At 40.1% G+C, this 16691-nt stretch overlaps 1 protein-coding gene across 1 annotated transcript; it reads right to left on the bottom strand.

Moving 5' to 3' along the window:
- Positions 1 to 4312: 4312 nt before the first annotated feature.
- On the bottom strand, positions 4313 to 11602 carry LOC113200805 (interferon-induced very large GTPase 1-like). Its single transcript, XM_077798058.1, has one exon. The coding sequence runs from the start codon at positions 11600 to 11602 to the stop codon at positions 4313 to 4315; it is 7290 nt and encodes a 2429-aa protein (XP_077654184.1).
- Between the last annotated feature and the right edge of the window lie 5089 nt (positions 11603 to 16691).

Here is a 16691-nt window from a genome sequence, read left to right as displayed (position 1 = left end):
GAAGCATGTATGTCCTGAGCTCTCTATCTGACATTCCATCTGTTGCAGCTATTACCTCTTCTAAAGTTGAGTTGACCTGCATTGCCTGTGGTCCTTTCTTTCCTTGTCGTTTCATACCGCTGGCGTTTCTTTCTGCTTGGTGAAATTGTTGTGTCTTTGATATTTTCCCTCTATTTATTTATATTGCTCTTGTATAGTTGGAAAATCACTCTTGCAGGGCAGGTAGTGGTTGTGATCCTCCTCCAATTAGTGTGATCCGTCTACCATGCTGGCAGGCCCTAGGTCTGCTTTGCTGGTCGGTCAAAGGTCAACCTACCCAGCAGGCGCCAGGGGCACCTGTGTCACTCCTTAGGTTGCTGGGCCTAACCTCCCGATGGGTTGCAGGTTCGCCTCGCTTGCAGGCACTGGGGGAGGGGCCGGTTCCGCCCCTCAGCAGGCTTTGGGCCCGCTCTGCTGGTGTTCACAGTCCCCCGCCTACCTGCAGACACTGGGGGAGGGGACGGGCCTAGCCCTCAGCCGTCCGCCGGACCTGTCCTAGTGGGTCCGGTCCGCATTCCCCGCAGGCGCGTGTATCTGCTGTCACTTGGCTGGTTCCTGGGCCTGACCCGCCCGCCCATGGCTTGCAGGTTCGCCTCGCTTAAAAATTTAATTTTGAATGGCATTAAAAATATAACTTCCCTAGTATCTTCACTTGGATTCTACCAAAAGTAGAGCCCAAAACATAAATTTATTCTTTTTTTGGTTTGTTTTGTGGCACGATATTTTTATGATGTGACATTCCTGACCTTGGCCACTCTTCAAATTATTTTTGTTTTCCAAGTTTTTATTGGTGCATTGTGATTTTACATAATAGTGGGATTTCTTGCACATTCATACATGCACACAATGTAACAGTAGAATTTGGCCTATATCATTCCCCAGTATTTCTCCTCTCCCTCCTTGCTTTCCTTCCCCTGAACCCTTTCCTTTACTCTATTGATCTTTCTTTAATTTTCATGAGACTCACTTCACACTTTCTTTTCCTTTTTCCTCTCTAATTTCCACATCTGACCTTTACCCATCTGAGTTTGACTTATTTCACTTAACACAATGTTCTCAAGTTCCATTCATTTTCCTACAAATGACATAATTTCATATTTATTTTTGGCTGAATAAAGTTCTATTGTGTACATATACCACATTTTCTTATAAACTCATCTAATGATGGACAGTGAGTCTGGTTCTGAAATGCCAGATTCGTGGGGCCCCAATATTACTCTAGGAGCCAAATCTGATGCAATCACACAAGAGTCTTTATTGCAAGCTGGAGCCTGGACTCACAACTGTTTCCAACGTAGAGAGAGATCCTGAGGAGTGAGTCCAGACCCTTGGTATTTCAGGTTATCTTCCCTGTCTCACTCTGATTGGTTGTTACTATGGTCTGAAATTAGGCCTCAGGCATTCTTTTGGTCTTTATGGACAAATGACTCAGCAAGGTAGCTATGTGCCTAGGAATGGGTTTTCCAAGGATAAGGGTCAACCCCCACCTTTGGACCAGCGCTGCTCTGAGGTACTGGCTGGTTTTTCCAAAAGGGAGTCACATCAGTTACTCAGTTCCATAGTTTAGTTATTGTGAAATGTGCTACTACAATCAGGAGTATACTTGTATTACTATAGTTTGCTGACTATTATTCTTTAGGATAAATACTGAGGAGTGGTAAGCTGGGTCATATGGTGGTTCCATGCCTAGCCTTTTGAGGAATCGCCATACTGATTTCCATAGTTGTACTGATTTACATATCCACCAATACTGTAATAGTTTCCCTTTTCTCCACATACTCTTCAGCATGTATTATTGTTTGTATTCTTTTTTTTGTATTCTTGATGACTGCCATTCTAACTGGATTGATATGAAATCAGTGTAACAGTGGTCCACTTTATGCTTTGAATTTTATGCTTTGAACAAGCCCTTGCTTTCTCTGTCACTGCAACTTATTTTTAAAATGGACATGTTTCTCTTCCTCTCTCCCTGCTTCTCCCTATCTTAGGGGGAATAGGATTACCTTTCTTTCCCATTTTAGACAGATTTTTCTGTCCTTGAGTACACACCAATCATAGGAATTAATTAATCCATATTTAGGGGATGATACCAGAAAATATCAGTAATGACTATCTCCCAAATTAACAAGTGAATTACAACTCTAACAGAGAGCACAACACTTGAAATGTAGCCTTTGAATCCCCTCTTTAAAAGAAATTCATTTGGAAAAGTAAAAGACCCAGTATAGCCAAAGTAAGAAAAGTGAAGCAGGAAGCATCAGAATACCAGATCTTAAACTATAATATACAGCAATAGTAACAAAAATGGCATGATATTGGCACAAAATAGTCACATAGACCAGTGGTACAAAATAGAAGACACAGAGAAAAACTCATGTAAATATGGTTATCTCATACTAGACAAAGGTGCCAAAAACATACATTGGAAAAAAGATAGCCTCTTTAACACCTGGTGCTAGAAAAACTGGAAATCCATATGTAGCAAAATGAAATTAAACCTCTATCTATATCTCTGCACAAAAATCAACTCAAAGTGGATCAAAGATTTAGGCACTAGAACAGAGACCCTGTGCCTAATAGAAGAAAAAGTAGGCCCAAATATCCAGTATATATAAAGAATTCAAAAAACTTGACACCCCCAAATCCCAAATAACCCAATCAATAAACGGGCTAAGGAACTAAACAGACACTTCACAGAAGAAGAAATAAACATGAAAAAAATGTTCATAATCTCTAGCAATTAGAGAAATGAAAGTCAAAACTACTCTAAGATTTCATCTCACTCCAGTCAGAATGGCAATTATCAAGAATGCAAGCCTAATAAGTGTTGGCAAGGATGTAGGGGGAAAAGGTATAATTATATATTGCTGGTGGGCTGGTAACTTGGTTGGAAAGCAGTATGGAGATTCCTTAGAAAACTTGGAATGGACCCACCATTTGACTTAGCTATTCCACTCTTTGCTTTATACCTAAAAGACTTAAAATCAGCATACTACAGTGAAACCTCCACATATTTATCACAGCTCAATTCACAATAGTTAAACTATGGAACCAAACTCGATGCTCTTCAACAAATAAATGGATAAAGAAAATGTGGTAGGTATACACAATGGAATATTACTCAGCCTTAAAGAAAAATGAAATCATGGCATTTGCAGGTGAATGGATGGAACTAGAGAACATCCTGCTAAGTGAAATAAGCCAATCCCCCCCAAACCAAAGGCCAACTGTTTTCTCTGATAAGCAGATGCTGATTCATAGTGGGGGTGGGGTAGGGTAGAATGAAGGAACTTTGGATTGTGCAGTAGGGAGTGAGGGGAGGGGTGGGGCTGTGGGGATGAGAAGGACAGTAGAATGTGACAGACATTATTACCCTATATACACATATGATTACACTATTGGTGTGACTCTGCACCATGTATAGCCAGAGGAATGAGAAGTTTTGCTCCATTTCTATACAATGTGTCAACATGCACTCTACTCTCATGTATAACCAATTAGAACAAATTGAAAAATAAATAGAAGGGAAACCAGTAAATAGACAAAAGGGATCATGGAGAGGGAGGGGAGGAAAAGGGGGAAATACTGGGGAATAAAATTGTTCAAATTATACTGTTTTATTGTGTGCACATATGAACATATTGTAACAAATCCCACTGTTATGTATAATTATAATGTGCCAATACAAAGGGAAAAACATTAGATTGTACAGCTTTAATTGGGTGAATTGTATGATATGTGAATTCTATCTTAATAAAGCTATTTTTAAAATATTTAAAAAAAAGAGTCAGTAAATTTTCTTCATAAATTGAAACAGTGAAAAATATTCACTCAAGGAGTTAAAGTCCATTAGTAGTTTCCAGTCAAGACCTGTATATTTGTTTAACTGCCATGCAGTTACTCTATAGAATTTGTAGAAACATGCAATGGCTTTTAATTTCTTGTGTAATGATGAGTTTCTTTGAGATAGATTTTTTAAAAATTCAGAATAATATTTCAAAGCATGACATAGGTATTTTAAGTACATTTTATTTTATTTTGTCATATGATCCTATTTTAGTAATTTTTTCTCATCCAGATGGAATTGAAGCAGAGAAAAATAAAGTCATTTTATAGACACTCAAACTCCCCAAATGTTAAGCATCCATTTTTACATACTTTATTCACAAAGTTGACTATTCAAAGTTCTAGTTATAAGGAGGATGTGTTTTAAGATTGGTTATGTACTCTGATTTTTGTTCAGATGCTAATATTCTTATGTGTTCATTGGGGATTATTGCTTTTTCAACTCATCAAGCACATACTGCTTTGTGATTTTTGCCCATTCATCAGGGATTTGACCTCTATTTGCAAATTTTAGCTGATATTTTTCTTCCAGCTTTGTTCTGAAGTGACAGACAAACCATTTCCAGTATGGCTGGGTGGATGAATCTGGGGTGATGTTCCATGTGGCAAAATTCCTTCCAGCCTTCCGATAGTTCTTATAAGGAATATTACAATCATCTGTCAAAGCAAACAAACGATCACTTGCAACTAAACTAGAACAGCAATCAATGACAAAGTGGTCTGTTCTATACCAGTTAGATCCATTGACAGCCCGAGGACGATGAAATGGAACACTGTGGTCTCCATCATGTTTAGGAATTGTGTTTGTACATATTGCTTTACAGAAGGGACACTGTTTCCAGCAGCCACAGAGATGTTTAGAGAGGATTTTCCCAATTTCAGGAAACATTTCATCTATATTCCTACTTGAAAAATTTTGTTCTACTTTTTTCATTGCAGGATCCAAAGCTGTACTCATGGCTTCTTTGAGAAACTCCATATCTTTTATTTCCTGACGTTCAATGCTTATCAAGTCTCTTCGTGGGAAGATCAACTTGTTCCCCAGGTAGTCACAGAACAAATCCAGCCACTCAGATGCAGTGCTGCTTGTATCTTTAGCTACTGCTGTGGATTCATGAGTGGCAGAGAGAATGGCATTCTTGATGTCATCTAAACAGATTTTGAAAAAAGTTTTTATTTTTTCACCACCTTTGCCTGAACAGTACATTTTAATATGCTTTTCAGTGTAAGTCCTAAAGAAGGATTCTGGATCATGAATGTACTGCCAATAATTGTCAAAATTTTCTTCTTCTGCTAGAGAGATTAGAATGTGTTTCTCCAGGTTAGCCCTGTTCCCATTGAATGCAGGGCAGGTAACTCTCATGTCCCCAGTTATTTTAATGATCATTTTCCCCCATATGGTGTCAGAGACAGCAGGAGTGAGCTTGTGCCACAGAAAATCAACAAAAGACGTGATAGAGGTTGCACCTTGGCAGGATATCTTGAAACTCATGAAAAAATCATTTTTCTTGCTTTCTAGATAGTTTACAGGATCATTTACTGTCTTAAATGCCCTATGCATTTCCTTAAAATGTTTTGACGCTCTACGAAATAAACACCAACATAATTTGATTTTGTATTCACTGGTAAATATATATCTGTCTTTAGTGAGTACAGAATTCAATTCATTTTCTATTACTCTCAGGATTTTATGGAAGTCACTTTGATCATAATCACGTTGTTGACTCCACATGCTGTTAATCGTTTCATCAAATCTTGAAAAAATATGTTCAGTAGTCATATTAATGGACACTTTATCACAGGCCTCTAAGTTCTTTGAGAAAGCACAATATTCTTTATACATCTTGACCTGTTTTCCAAAATCTATATGAAAATCTTCTTCAGTATTTCTCTTTAGTTTTTCCACTATGTTTTTCTCCTTTTTGAAATAATCCAAAAGGATGTTTTCAGCATCCACATCAATGTTAGGCTCCATGGCTTGAGGGACATTTGAGGACACTTCACAGACCCATTTTCCCCAAAGTTGGTTGAATTTCTCACGTAAATCTTCTTCACTCAATTCTTTACCTTTTACACTTAAAGCCAATTTTTGGCTCCTCTCAAATAATTCATTTTGATATACCTTCTTTTTCTGTTCCAACCGTTCTTGACTTTCTTTGAGACTAATAAGTTCATTGGCTTTTCTTTTAGTGTCCGAAATAAGTGAGTCTTTAAGGACTAGTAGCTTATTTTCAAAATGGGCTTTCCACTGGATGAGTATATAACTCTCTGTGTCTTCAGTAAAATATTTTTCAAATTCTTGCTTGATGGTTTCATATATCTTTACAACTGGATCCTCAATCATGCTTGCTGTAAGTGTCAGAATTTTTCTATTCTGAATCTGATTGTGAAGCTGGTTCTGCAAGTCCAACATGTGACTCCGGAGCTCCCAGGTCCAGTGGTTATACATGGTTTCCAGTTTGCTCATGGCCATGACCTCTTGGGTGTTCCTGAAACTGAAAATGAAGTTCTCACTTACCAGGGCTCTCCACAAATCTTGAACTCTGAATTTTACGTCTGATATTCTCATGATACTTCCTCTGGATTCCTGTTTGGCAGTCAAAAGGATTCTACTTTTCAGTTCCTGGACATTGTGACTATAGCGAGGATTGGGAGGGGCCATGGGGGGATTGCCATCCCAGAGGTGAGCAAAGTAGTACACGTGAGTATTGACATCAAACTTGATGACGTCACTGAAGCAGGTTACATCTGAGCATTCTTCTTGTTTAGCAGCCAGTGCTGCCATTTCATCTAGCCTCTGCTCTAACCGCCTTCGTCCTTCTGTAGTTCGGTCTTTAGCTGTCATTTCTCCTACATTCTGATGCACAAATATGCAAGTTGGGGAGATTTTCACTTGTTTCATCCTCAGAAAGGCTTGGACAGCTATCTGTAGGATATCTTGCATTTCTGATGGATTCTCCCCAAATATATTGATCAGAGTCAAGTTTGCAAGTCCAATGACAAAGGTAGCTAACTCATTGTCCCAATTCTGGGACTTGTTGCTGAGTTCTGGGGCCCGAAGTCCTTCTGTGTCTACAACAAGCAAAAAATCAAAGCCAAGTTCCTCTGTGGATGACTCATCCACCTTTAGGAGCTGCATGTAGGCCCCCTTGGTACACCTGCCTGCACTTACAGTGAACTGCAGCCCAAAAAGGGCATTCATCAGAGTGGACTTTCCAGAGCTCTGCAGGCCAAGGACAGAGAGAACAAAGAGCCTTTTGTCTCCAAGTTTCTCAGAGAGTTTGTCAAGAACAGCTGCCACCCACTTTAGGGGCACATAGGAAGCATCTCCGTCCATCAGTTCTATGGGGACACCAGCTATCATCAGGTCTGCAGCAATTTGGGGAAGGGAGAGAAAAATTGTCTCTCTTTTGGCAGAAGTTTCTTCCAGAGCTTCATAGATCTGGCCAACTTCTCTGAGAAACTGCTCAATTCCCAAGGTACAGTCAGTAATCTCAGTAGATATGGCTTCTATTTTATTTTGCCAGAGTTTTAAGTTGCTGGTTTGGGATTTTTGCTTTTCTGTTTTCACAATTGACCACAAATGAGTTAGTTTTTCATGCAAGTTTTCCAAATGCTCTGCAGTCAGGCTATCCAAAAACACACTCATCCATTGCAAGAAACAGAGTATAGTGTGAGTTTCTGAATATTCATGGAGAATTTGAAGGACAAATCCCATTATATTTTTAAGAGGAAAGGCTCTTGTCAACTGCTGATGTCGTATTATTTGTTTATCTGCCTCAACATCACTCTTGTGTTGTTCAATGCTTCTATTCCCCTTTTCTCTCAAATGATATAGTTCTTTGTCCTTCTTACACCAAAGATGCCATAGTTGTCCCTGAAGGGGTAGAAATTTTTCCTTCATCTGAGACAACTCTGTTTCTTTTAGTAGGTCCATGATAGTCTCAGCCTTTTGTTTGGCTTCCTTGCAATTTTTCTGGTCTTCATCAATAAGAAATCCTTGCTGGCGAGCAATTGGAGAGCAGTGCTCCATGCTGAGAGCAGTGTCACAGAGCTCTAGCAAATGTCTGATGGTAGTTGTGAGCTCCTCTGTCAATTCTGCCTCATTTCTATTCCTCAGGCCAATTTTCACTCTTCTACCACTATTATTGGCTTTGGATTTTTCTTTGTCTTCAAGTAAGCAGATCAGACGTCTTGATGATTGCCACAGGTCACAGACTATTTTTTTGTTTTCTTTATTTTCATCAGAAGCAGACATGAGGACCACAATGAGAGAAGAGACCTCCTGCAGGAAGGTGAGTTGCCTCTTATGTTCCTTTGCATCTCCATGAAGGTTCATGAAGGTCACACACTTGTCAAACCTGTCTTCCTCTTCCCCTCCAGGGCAGAACCAGCAGATTTCCACCACACCCCGCATCAAAAGGCAATTCTTGCTGCTTTCTCTGCAGTGTCGGTGGAAAAACACATCATGTTTGTGTTCACTGAGAAGACAGTTCATGATCTGAGATTTGGAAGCAGAGAGGCCACTGCCAACTCTAATGAAGGACACAATGGGAGTGGAGACACGACACATATGAAGATTCTTGTGACTGTTCTTCCCTTGTGGTGATTTCTTTCCTTCCTGCCAACTTCTTCTAATTTGTCTGAGGGACCAGAGAGAGAATTCAATTTGAGAAGTGCAAGGATTTGGCACCAGGAGAGGCAGGGCAAATTGACAGATGGATAATTTGGTCAAAATATATTGTCTGGCAAAATCATCTGCACAGTGAAAAATGGCCATCTGAATATCCATGGGGTGAATGTGGGGCCTGGACTCTGTTCTCAAAGGATTAGTAAGACTATCACCATCTTCAAAAAAGTCTTCATAAGGATCAATAGCCTCATTTTTCTGTTTGGAGGCATTTGGAGAGACCTGATGTTCTATGTTTTCATCATCTTTGAAGACCTGGTACCTCAGTCCATAATCCAGCATCAGTAGTTTCTGAAGGAAATAGAAGGGAAGTTTCTGTTCAGATTTGGGCTGGGTGTTGCACACAGAAGTCTTATAGATCAAATGGAAGTCAGCTCTACTCATCCTTTTTGGGTAGTAATGTTCTAGGCCAAGACGCTGGAGTAAATCTAGAAAGGCTCTGTTTTCTATTATTTCACTTGTGTTACTTGCATTAATATCTGATTCACAGGGCTGTTTTTTTTCATGGAGAAGACTTTGTAGCTGTCTTTTGACCTCATCCATTTTCAAAGAAGAGATGGTGGCTCCATAATCCCCATCAATGAGCAACCTCAAGTCTCTTTCTAGGTTTTCCCAATCATGATCTGCCCCCAGTTTAGAGAGGACATGTACAACTTCTTTAGAAATAAATTGTCCCATATGTTTTCTCATAAACTCCATGCGTTTTATCTTCTCTTCTGGAGAAACAGCTACTACTCCAGCTTTGGCTGTCAGACCTGTGAGCACTAGGAATGCATGAGCTTTGTAGCTGGAAATATTTTTCAGCTCCTGGTATTTATTGAAGGCAGTTTGCATTTCATCCAGTAGGAAGTTTAGCTCATCACGGCCCAGGAGATACCAAAAAATATTGCTTACCACCTGATATCCTGCACCAGCTGCAATGGAAAGTATCAAGAGGTGTGTGTCTGTCTGCTCTGTTGCTTGGAGGTAATTCAGGAAGCTGCTGAGAGCTAAGCTGATCCTATAGGTGACGTTTCTTTGAGCTTCTTTCTCTGTTTCTTGGTCTTCACACTTGACATTCACTTCAAAGAGTTCATTCCGGGTTTCCTTTAAGATTTCAATAAACTGAGAAAATTGGGAGATGCTGAGCTGCTCTTGCTCTGACTCTGACTTACGGTAGATCCATTGCATGATGGAGTGAGCCTGAGGAAAGTTTTTCACTTTGTAGACGTGGGGATCCAGAAGAGTGCGCAACTGTGATTTAATAAAAGTAATTTTATGTCTGGAAGAATTTTTGCTAAAATTGACAGTGTTTACTAGAAAATTCTGTAGGTCCCAGTCTGTGAGACATTGGTTAATCCAAGTGTCATAATCATTTATTTTTTGACTCAGTGTTTGCATGAATGCTATCAGTTTTTGAAGCTGCACTTCAGGATCAGTTACCTCCCAGGATTTTACCTCCTCTAGGAAAACTCTTGCCTCCTTCCCAGCACTCAACAATCCACTTCCCTCCTGGATCTGTGCACTGAGGCCAGTCAGAGCAGTGTAGTTGTCTTTCAGGCAGTTAGCTATCTTAAGGGGATCTTTAAAGTCACTTCTGTGACTAGAGAGGATGATGTCCCAAACGGGCACCAGCTGAAGTCCCCGGTCAATGACACACCAGGTTTGATTGCTGGAACTAAGGCCAGCTTTCCACTGGACAAGGCTATCTGTTTCTGTTGGGCCACCTATCTGGGCTACAGATAGTTGGATTTTGGTTTGAAGATTTTGTGAAATTTGGCTTTGGGAAACTGTTTTGCAATGTGAGTCTGACACACTCATATCCCCAGCAACTTTTATTGGATATCCACTGTAGCTTCCCCTTATGTAAATATCCAGGACCTCTGCTGCCTGCTGCTTCACATCAGCCAGCTGGTCACTTTGGAATCCCTCTGAAATTGCCTTCCATCCATAGATTCCTCCCAGGTGCATAGGACCTTGGTTTACATGAGAGCCAAACCTGTGGAAGAAAATTTCAGTCCTCTGCTTCAGTAAGGAGACGTTATCTGTGTCTGCCTTCTGATCCAAGACTACTTCCATGTATTTCAATTCCTGAAGGGCAGGCTTGGATAGCTGAAGCTCATTCATGTGAAAGTAGCAAGAGGCCAGCGGGACATAGCAGAACTTGGTTGAGCAGAAATATGTACACTCAGAACTTGCTTGTTGCGTTTCCTTGGATTCTGAATGCTTGCTTTTATTCATTCCAATCTCTATTGGAATTCCCCAGCCTCCACCATAGGCAGAGGCACTTACACTGAAGCCCATCTTTTCTATTGTCTGGGTGAACATGGATTCTTCTTGAAAAGATGTAAATTGTTTTGTTTCCATTCTTGTGCTTTGCTGGGGGCCAAAGAGGGAGAAATCCCTGGGGACACTGATTAGCTCCTCCCTCTTCTGTATCAGGTCCATTTGGTTGCATGTTTGGTAAACCCCTTGCAGAGCTAGCCCTCCAGATGCCCATCTTATTAGATCTCTATCTGGGAGGTTTTGCCTGTGAGACAGTGTCTGCTCCTTGGGACTGAGTTGTCTCTGCATGATTTCCATGACTTCTCTTAGGGGCTTTTCAGGCACTGGCCAGTACTCTTCAGGGATCTCCATGGCTTGCCTCAGCTCTGCTTCTTTTTTCCTCACTACTTCTTCCTGTCTCTGCCTCCCTTCTAATAAGAAGTTTCCCAGCTCCTGCAGCAATTGTTCTACCTGCTTCTGCTTTTTCATTATCATTTCCACTGGCGACTCCTGAAACTCTGGAAGACTATTTGAGTGTGACAGGGCAACCAGCTTCTCCAGGGCCCTTTTCTCCCATGGATGTTGTACCTGGGATTTCAGTTTCTGGAGGTCTTTTTCTGTTAAGTGTTGTATGACTTGAGGACAGGTCAAGCCCAGATCTTGCTGCAGCTTGGGCAACCAGTACTCAATATCCAGTCCTACTTGCCTCAGCATCTCTTGAAAATCTTGCCTCCTTTTGCCTCTGAGCAGAGGCTCATCAGAAGTGTGTTCTGTTGTGTCCATACCTGTGTGTAAAACACGCATCCAGTTAGATTTAATGGTATTGTAACTTTAGGAAATGTTTGCCACATGATCAAAAGAATGAATGTCTTAGTGTGACTTTCTCTTCCCTGCTTTACTTATACTAAAATATATTTTTCATCAAAACCTTTTTGTGTTTCTGCTTGGTATCATTGTGGTTGTTGTCACATAGATTGCTTTTTTATTTGCCTTGGTAAATTACAACTTAATAGCCTCATTTGTGCACTTACCACATAAGCTCAATTGCATGAATAGTATGAGGCTGAGGCATGAAGATTGAGAATATCTATGAGTTTCTAAGCTCAGTGCGCATTATTAAAACTAGAGCAATATCATCATTTGGAATTTTTTTGTCTATATTTTTTTCTTTTGAATTGTTTCATTCCTATATCTCTGTTACTTCGTCCTAGGTTTTTTAATACTCATTTGGTCTTTTAAAATGAACTTCTAACCTGATTTATGCTTGGTAACTCATTTCTTACATTTCATCCATACCTAGTTAATATCATGTTTCCATTACATGAAGAATTATCTATATATGGATGTCATCCAAGTCCATGTATATAGATCCCCATATTCTCCTTAATCCAGGGTTCCTTTCATGTTTTGCACCATTTCATCTTCAGTGAATATCCTTAGATGAAAGATGAGATGTGGTATCATTTATTCCAATTTTATATATTATTCAAGTTTTTCTTCCTCCTACAATTCCTGTGCCATTCAATGACACTAGCATGCTTGCTCAATGTCTATCTTATACACCTATGTTCCTACAAATATATTACACTGTCTTTTTGATTTTTGCTTTTTAAAAATAAATAGATGTATTGTTTATTTTTATAATAAGTATAATTCTGCATATCACAAAATCATCAATCAACAGTGTACAATCCAAAATTTTGTCATATATTAACAATCACTGGCACTATATAATTCCAGAACATTTGCATCACCCCTAAATCAAACTCCTTACTCATTCCCAGTCACTCCCCATTCTTCCCTCCTCAACTCAGCCTTAGGAAATCACTAATCTATTCTCTCTCTCTATGAATTTTCCTCTTTTGGACATTTCATATAAATGGATTAATACAATACTTGGTCTTTTGTGATTAGTTTATTTCACTCAGGACAATGTTTTCAAGGTTCATCCATATTGCAGAACCTATCTTTTATTTTTTGGGGGGCACTGGGGATTGAAATTAGGGATCCTCAGCCACTGAGCCACATCCCCAGACCTATTTTGTATTTTATTTAGAGACAGCGTCTCACTGAGTTGCTTAGTACCTCACTGTTGCTGAGGCTGGATTGAACTCTTGAGCCTCCTGCCTCAGCCTTCCCAGCCACTGGGATTATGGTGTGTGCCACTGCACCTGGCTACCATCTCTCTTAAATATCTTTTTTACTTAACTTTTTTGATTTAAAAATTTTATTGGCACATTATATTTATACATAATAGCGAGATTCTTTCTTCCACATTCAAACATGCACATAACATAATTTGGTCAATCTCATTCTGTGATACCTTTTTTGTTCCCATCACTCCTCTACTGATCCACTTGGTCTACTCTACTAATCTCCCTTCTATTATTATTATTATTATTATTATTATTATTATTTTAATTATTAGAATACATAAAATTGGGATTCTTTGTGGAATAGTCATATCCAGTTGTAGCATACTTTGATAGATTTTGCTCTCCAGTACTTCCCCATACCATACCATCCCCTCTTCACTTCCTCTTGATCCCCTTTATCTACCCTATTATTCTCCTTTCTATTTTCATGAGATACTTTTAAAAAATTTCTTCCATTTTTTTTCTCTCTAGCTTTCTCCAATGAAAGAAAATTCAACCTTTGTTTTTCTTTATTTCACTTACCATTAACTCTAGTTCTGTCTACTTTTCAGCAAATGATATAATTTTGTTGTTCTTTATGGCTGAGTAAAACTCATGATGTATATGTGTATGTATGTATATATATGTGGGAAGCCATTCTGACACATGATTGGGTGGCTCCCGTTAAGGGCCTGAGTCGCTTTGGCTGTGTCGAAGCTTTCCCGACCCTTTCCTGATGAGAGAGCCCATCTGTGTGGGGGTGTGCCTGACCACTGACCCCGGGGACCCAATCACTGACCCTGACCTTGGAGTGCAGCCACCCATCAACCTTAATTGGATGGAATTCTCCCCTGAATCTCTTGTTCCCCAATAAAAGGCTACTCCCAGGTGTGTTCACTCTCTCTCTCTCCTGCTAGCCCTGAGTAATCCTTGCTGCCCTGCTGGGTGGTTAGAGGAGGGAACCAGAGAGGGGAACTGTCTCGGACCTAGCAATATAAATAAGGTAACTGAGTCTGTGTGTTTTATTTCGATCTCTTCTAACTAACTTTATGCCTAGAACCTCATTAATGAAACCATTGCGCAGGCCGCGTGGTAGAATTGGCGCCCAACGTGGGGCATTCTAGATTAGTTAGATTGAGTGGGAGCGCGCTATAAAGATAAGGATAAAAAGAAAGATAAAGGAAGAGGTGACATTTGGGTCACAAAAGTACCTAGAGTTATTGAGGAAAAGAGACGTTAAATTAATTAAAATTTGAAATTCAACTTCTACGGATAAGGAAATGTATCTGACTATTTTAGACAGTATAATTAATCAGAAAGGAAAACAGATAAAGAAAACTCAGATATTACAATTTTTAAAGATTGTAGGTGAATATTGTCCTTGGTTTTGTTACCAAGAGTCTCCAAATTTACTTACTTGGGAGAAATTAGGAAGAAAGTTACAGAGAGTCTGTCTTTCTAATGAAATACCTGGAGGCATAGAAAATATACAGAAAACTTGGACGGCTCTAGAAGTTTGTCTTTTTGAATATATGGGCCAGAGTTTGTGGCCCCCTGAGGACCTTTTAAAAGGCATTCAACGAGCTATTAGGTCTATTCAAATGGAAAATCCGCCGGAGGCTAAATTAATTCCCTTTCCCTTAAGCCGTTTAAAAACAAAGGCACTAGGGGCCAAGCCAAAGGTTAAAAATGTGAACTTAAACTCACAAGATCAGGCTAGCCCGCAGGCCGATTGTACAGAGCAACATCACAGAGGAGAAACCTCCCAAATCCTAGAGAGCCCTCCGGAAGAGGTAGATGATCTTGTTAGAGAGGAAAATACGGAAGAGACTCCTAGAGGGGCTCAGGGTTCTTCTCAACCACGTGGTTTAGAAAACCAAATTCAAAATGGCGATAGTTCAGAATCTGACCGCAGCTCACAGTCTGAGGAAGAGGAATCAGATGTTGAAATTCAGGACTTAGAGAGAAATTTTAATAGGCTGCTGTTAACACCGCCTGCCCAAGCTATTCCAATTCGACCAGTACCTGCTAGAAGGACAAAATTTAACAGGTACGCTGGAGTAACAATGACTTTTCTTACCCCAGTCCAGCAAGGTATTAAGAAGGCTCAAGAAATGGGAGAGGATTCTAATGGTTTTCACCTCTTTCCAGTTTTTGAGCAAGTTAATGAGCAAGATCAGAGAGTTAGAGTTCATGCTGTAATTCCATATAAAACTATTAAAGAACTAAAAAATGCATGTGAGATGTATGGTCCAAATTCCCCTTTTGTACAGAGTCTGATAGAAAATATTTGCTCACAACCCCTTCCTCCTATCGATTGGATTTTTTTAGCCAGATCTTGTCTGAGCAGGGGAGATTACTTGCTTTGGAAGACTTATTGGACTGATTTTTGTAATGAACATGCAGAAAGGAACAGAAGACAGGGCATAGAAATTCCAGTAATGATGTTTTTAGGGACTGAAGATTTCGCTGATTTAGAAAGACAGTTAAATTATGATTTTGTAGTATACAATCAAATTACTGATTGTGCAAAACGTGCTTGGAGACAGATCGTCCCCAAGGACCAGTCCAATTTAGTTCTTACCAAAATCAGACAAGGTGCCAATGAAACTTATTCAGATTTTGTAGCCCGACTGTATCAGTCGGTGAACAGGTCCATAGGGGACCCAGGAGCGAGTGAATTTATTGTTAGACAGTTGGCTTTTGAGAACGCAAATAAAATTGGTCAGGATGTTCTCCGACCGCATCGTAAAAAAGGAATAGTTTCTGAGTATATTCACCTGTGTTCTGACTTAGATTCCACACAGTTGCAAACAGTAGCTTTAGCGGCTGCATTAAAGAAACCTTGGGGCCGCAAAATTTAGGTCAAAAGTCCCGAGGTAGATGTTACATGTGTGGAAAAAACAATCATTTTGCCTGCGAGTGTCGCATGCACAATTTTAAGTTCAGGGCTCCATCTACTGGAGATAATAGATATTGCAGGACTCAGCGCCATGCGGTGGATTCAGATGGAGCGGATGAGCCCGCCTTCTCGCCGCCGGCATTTCCTCCTAGCGGGAGAACAAAAAACTTCTGTTCGGCCCCTCCCCGGGGCCGAGCAACAATACGGGGAATTCCAAGGGAGGTCGCAGAGTGTGACGTCACTGGCGCCGACCAGGACAGTCCGCAATTTTTACTGGGACAGAGATCGCAGACAGTTTTCTTAGGACCTTCAAAGACAGTTGAATTAGATCCTGAAACGGGGCTGGAATAAATCCCTACTGGAATTCTTGGGCCGCTTCCTGATAATACTGTAGGTTTAATTTTGGGACGTAATAATTTAAAGGGAGCCATCGAGGTGATACCTGGCGTGATAGATTCAAAATTTAAAGGACAGTTATATGTTACTGTAAAATCCAATTATGCCCTAAGGCTCACCCCAAAGGATACTTTTGCTCAATTAATATTATTGCCTTGTGTCTCAGAAAGGCACCTGCTGGTAGAGTATACTGGTCACAGTTAGTATGGCAACAACGCCCTTTATTAAAACTTAGAATTAATAATAAAAATTTCCTAGGAATAATAGACACAGGGGCTAATATCTCGGTATTGTCCAGTAGATTTTGGCCTAGGAACTGGCCTTTGCATGTAGCACCAGCTAACCTAGAGGGAATAGGACAGGTTTCACAGCCTGCTCAAAGTGCCAACTATCTCCATTGGGAAGATTCTGATGGGAACAGTGGAGTATTTAAGCCTTA

Source organism: Urocitellus parryii, chromosome 4, assembly GCF_045843805.1.
Source record: "Urocitellus parryii isolate mUroPar1 chromosome 4, mUroPar1.hap1, whole genome shotgun sequence".
Classification (NCBI taxonomy): domain Eukaryota; kingdom Metazoa; phylum Chordata; class Mammalia; order Rodentia; family Sciuridae; genus Urocitellus; species Urocitellus parryii.
Note: the sequence above shows the minus strand (reverse complement) of the source record. Positions and strands in the feature narration are given on the sequence as shown.

What these genes read in the sequence shown, in the direction of transcription:
- LOC113200805 (XM_077798058.1), bottom strand. Translation starts at nt 11,602, where the DNA reads ATGGACACAACAGAACACACTTCTGATGAGCCTCTGCTCAGAGGCAAA.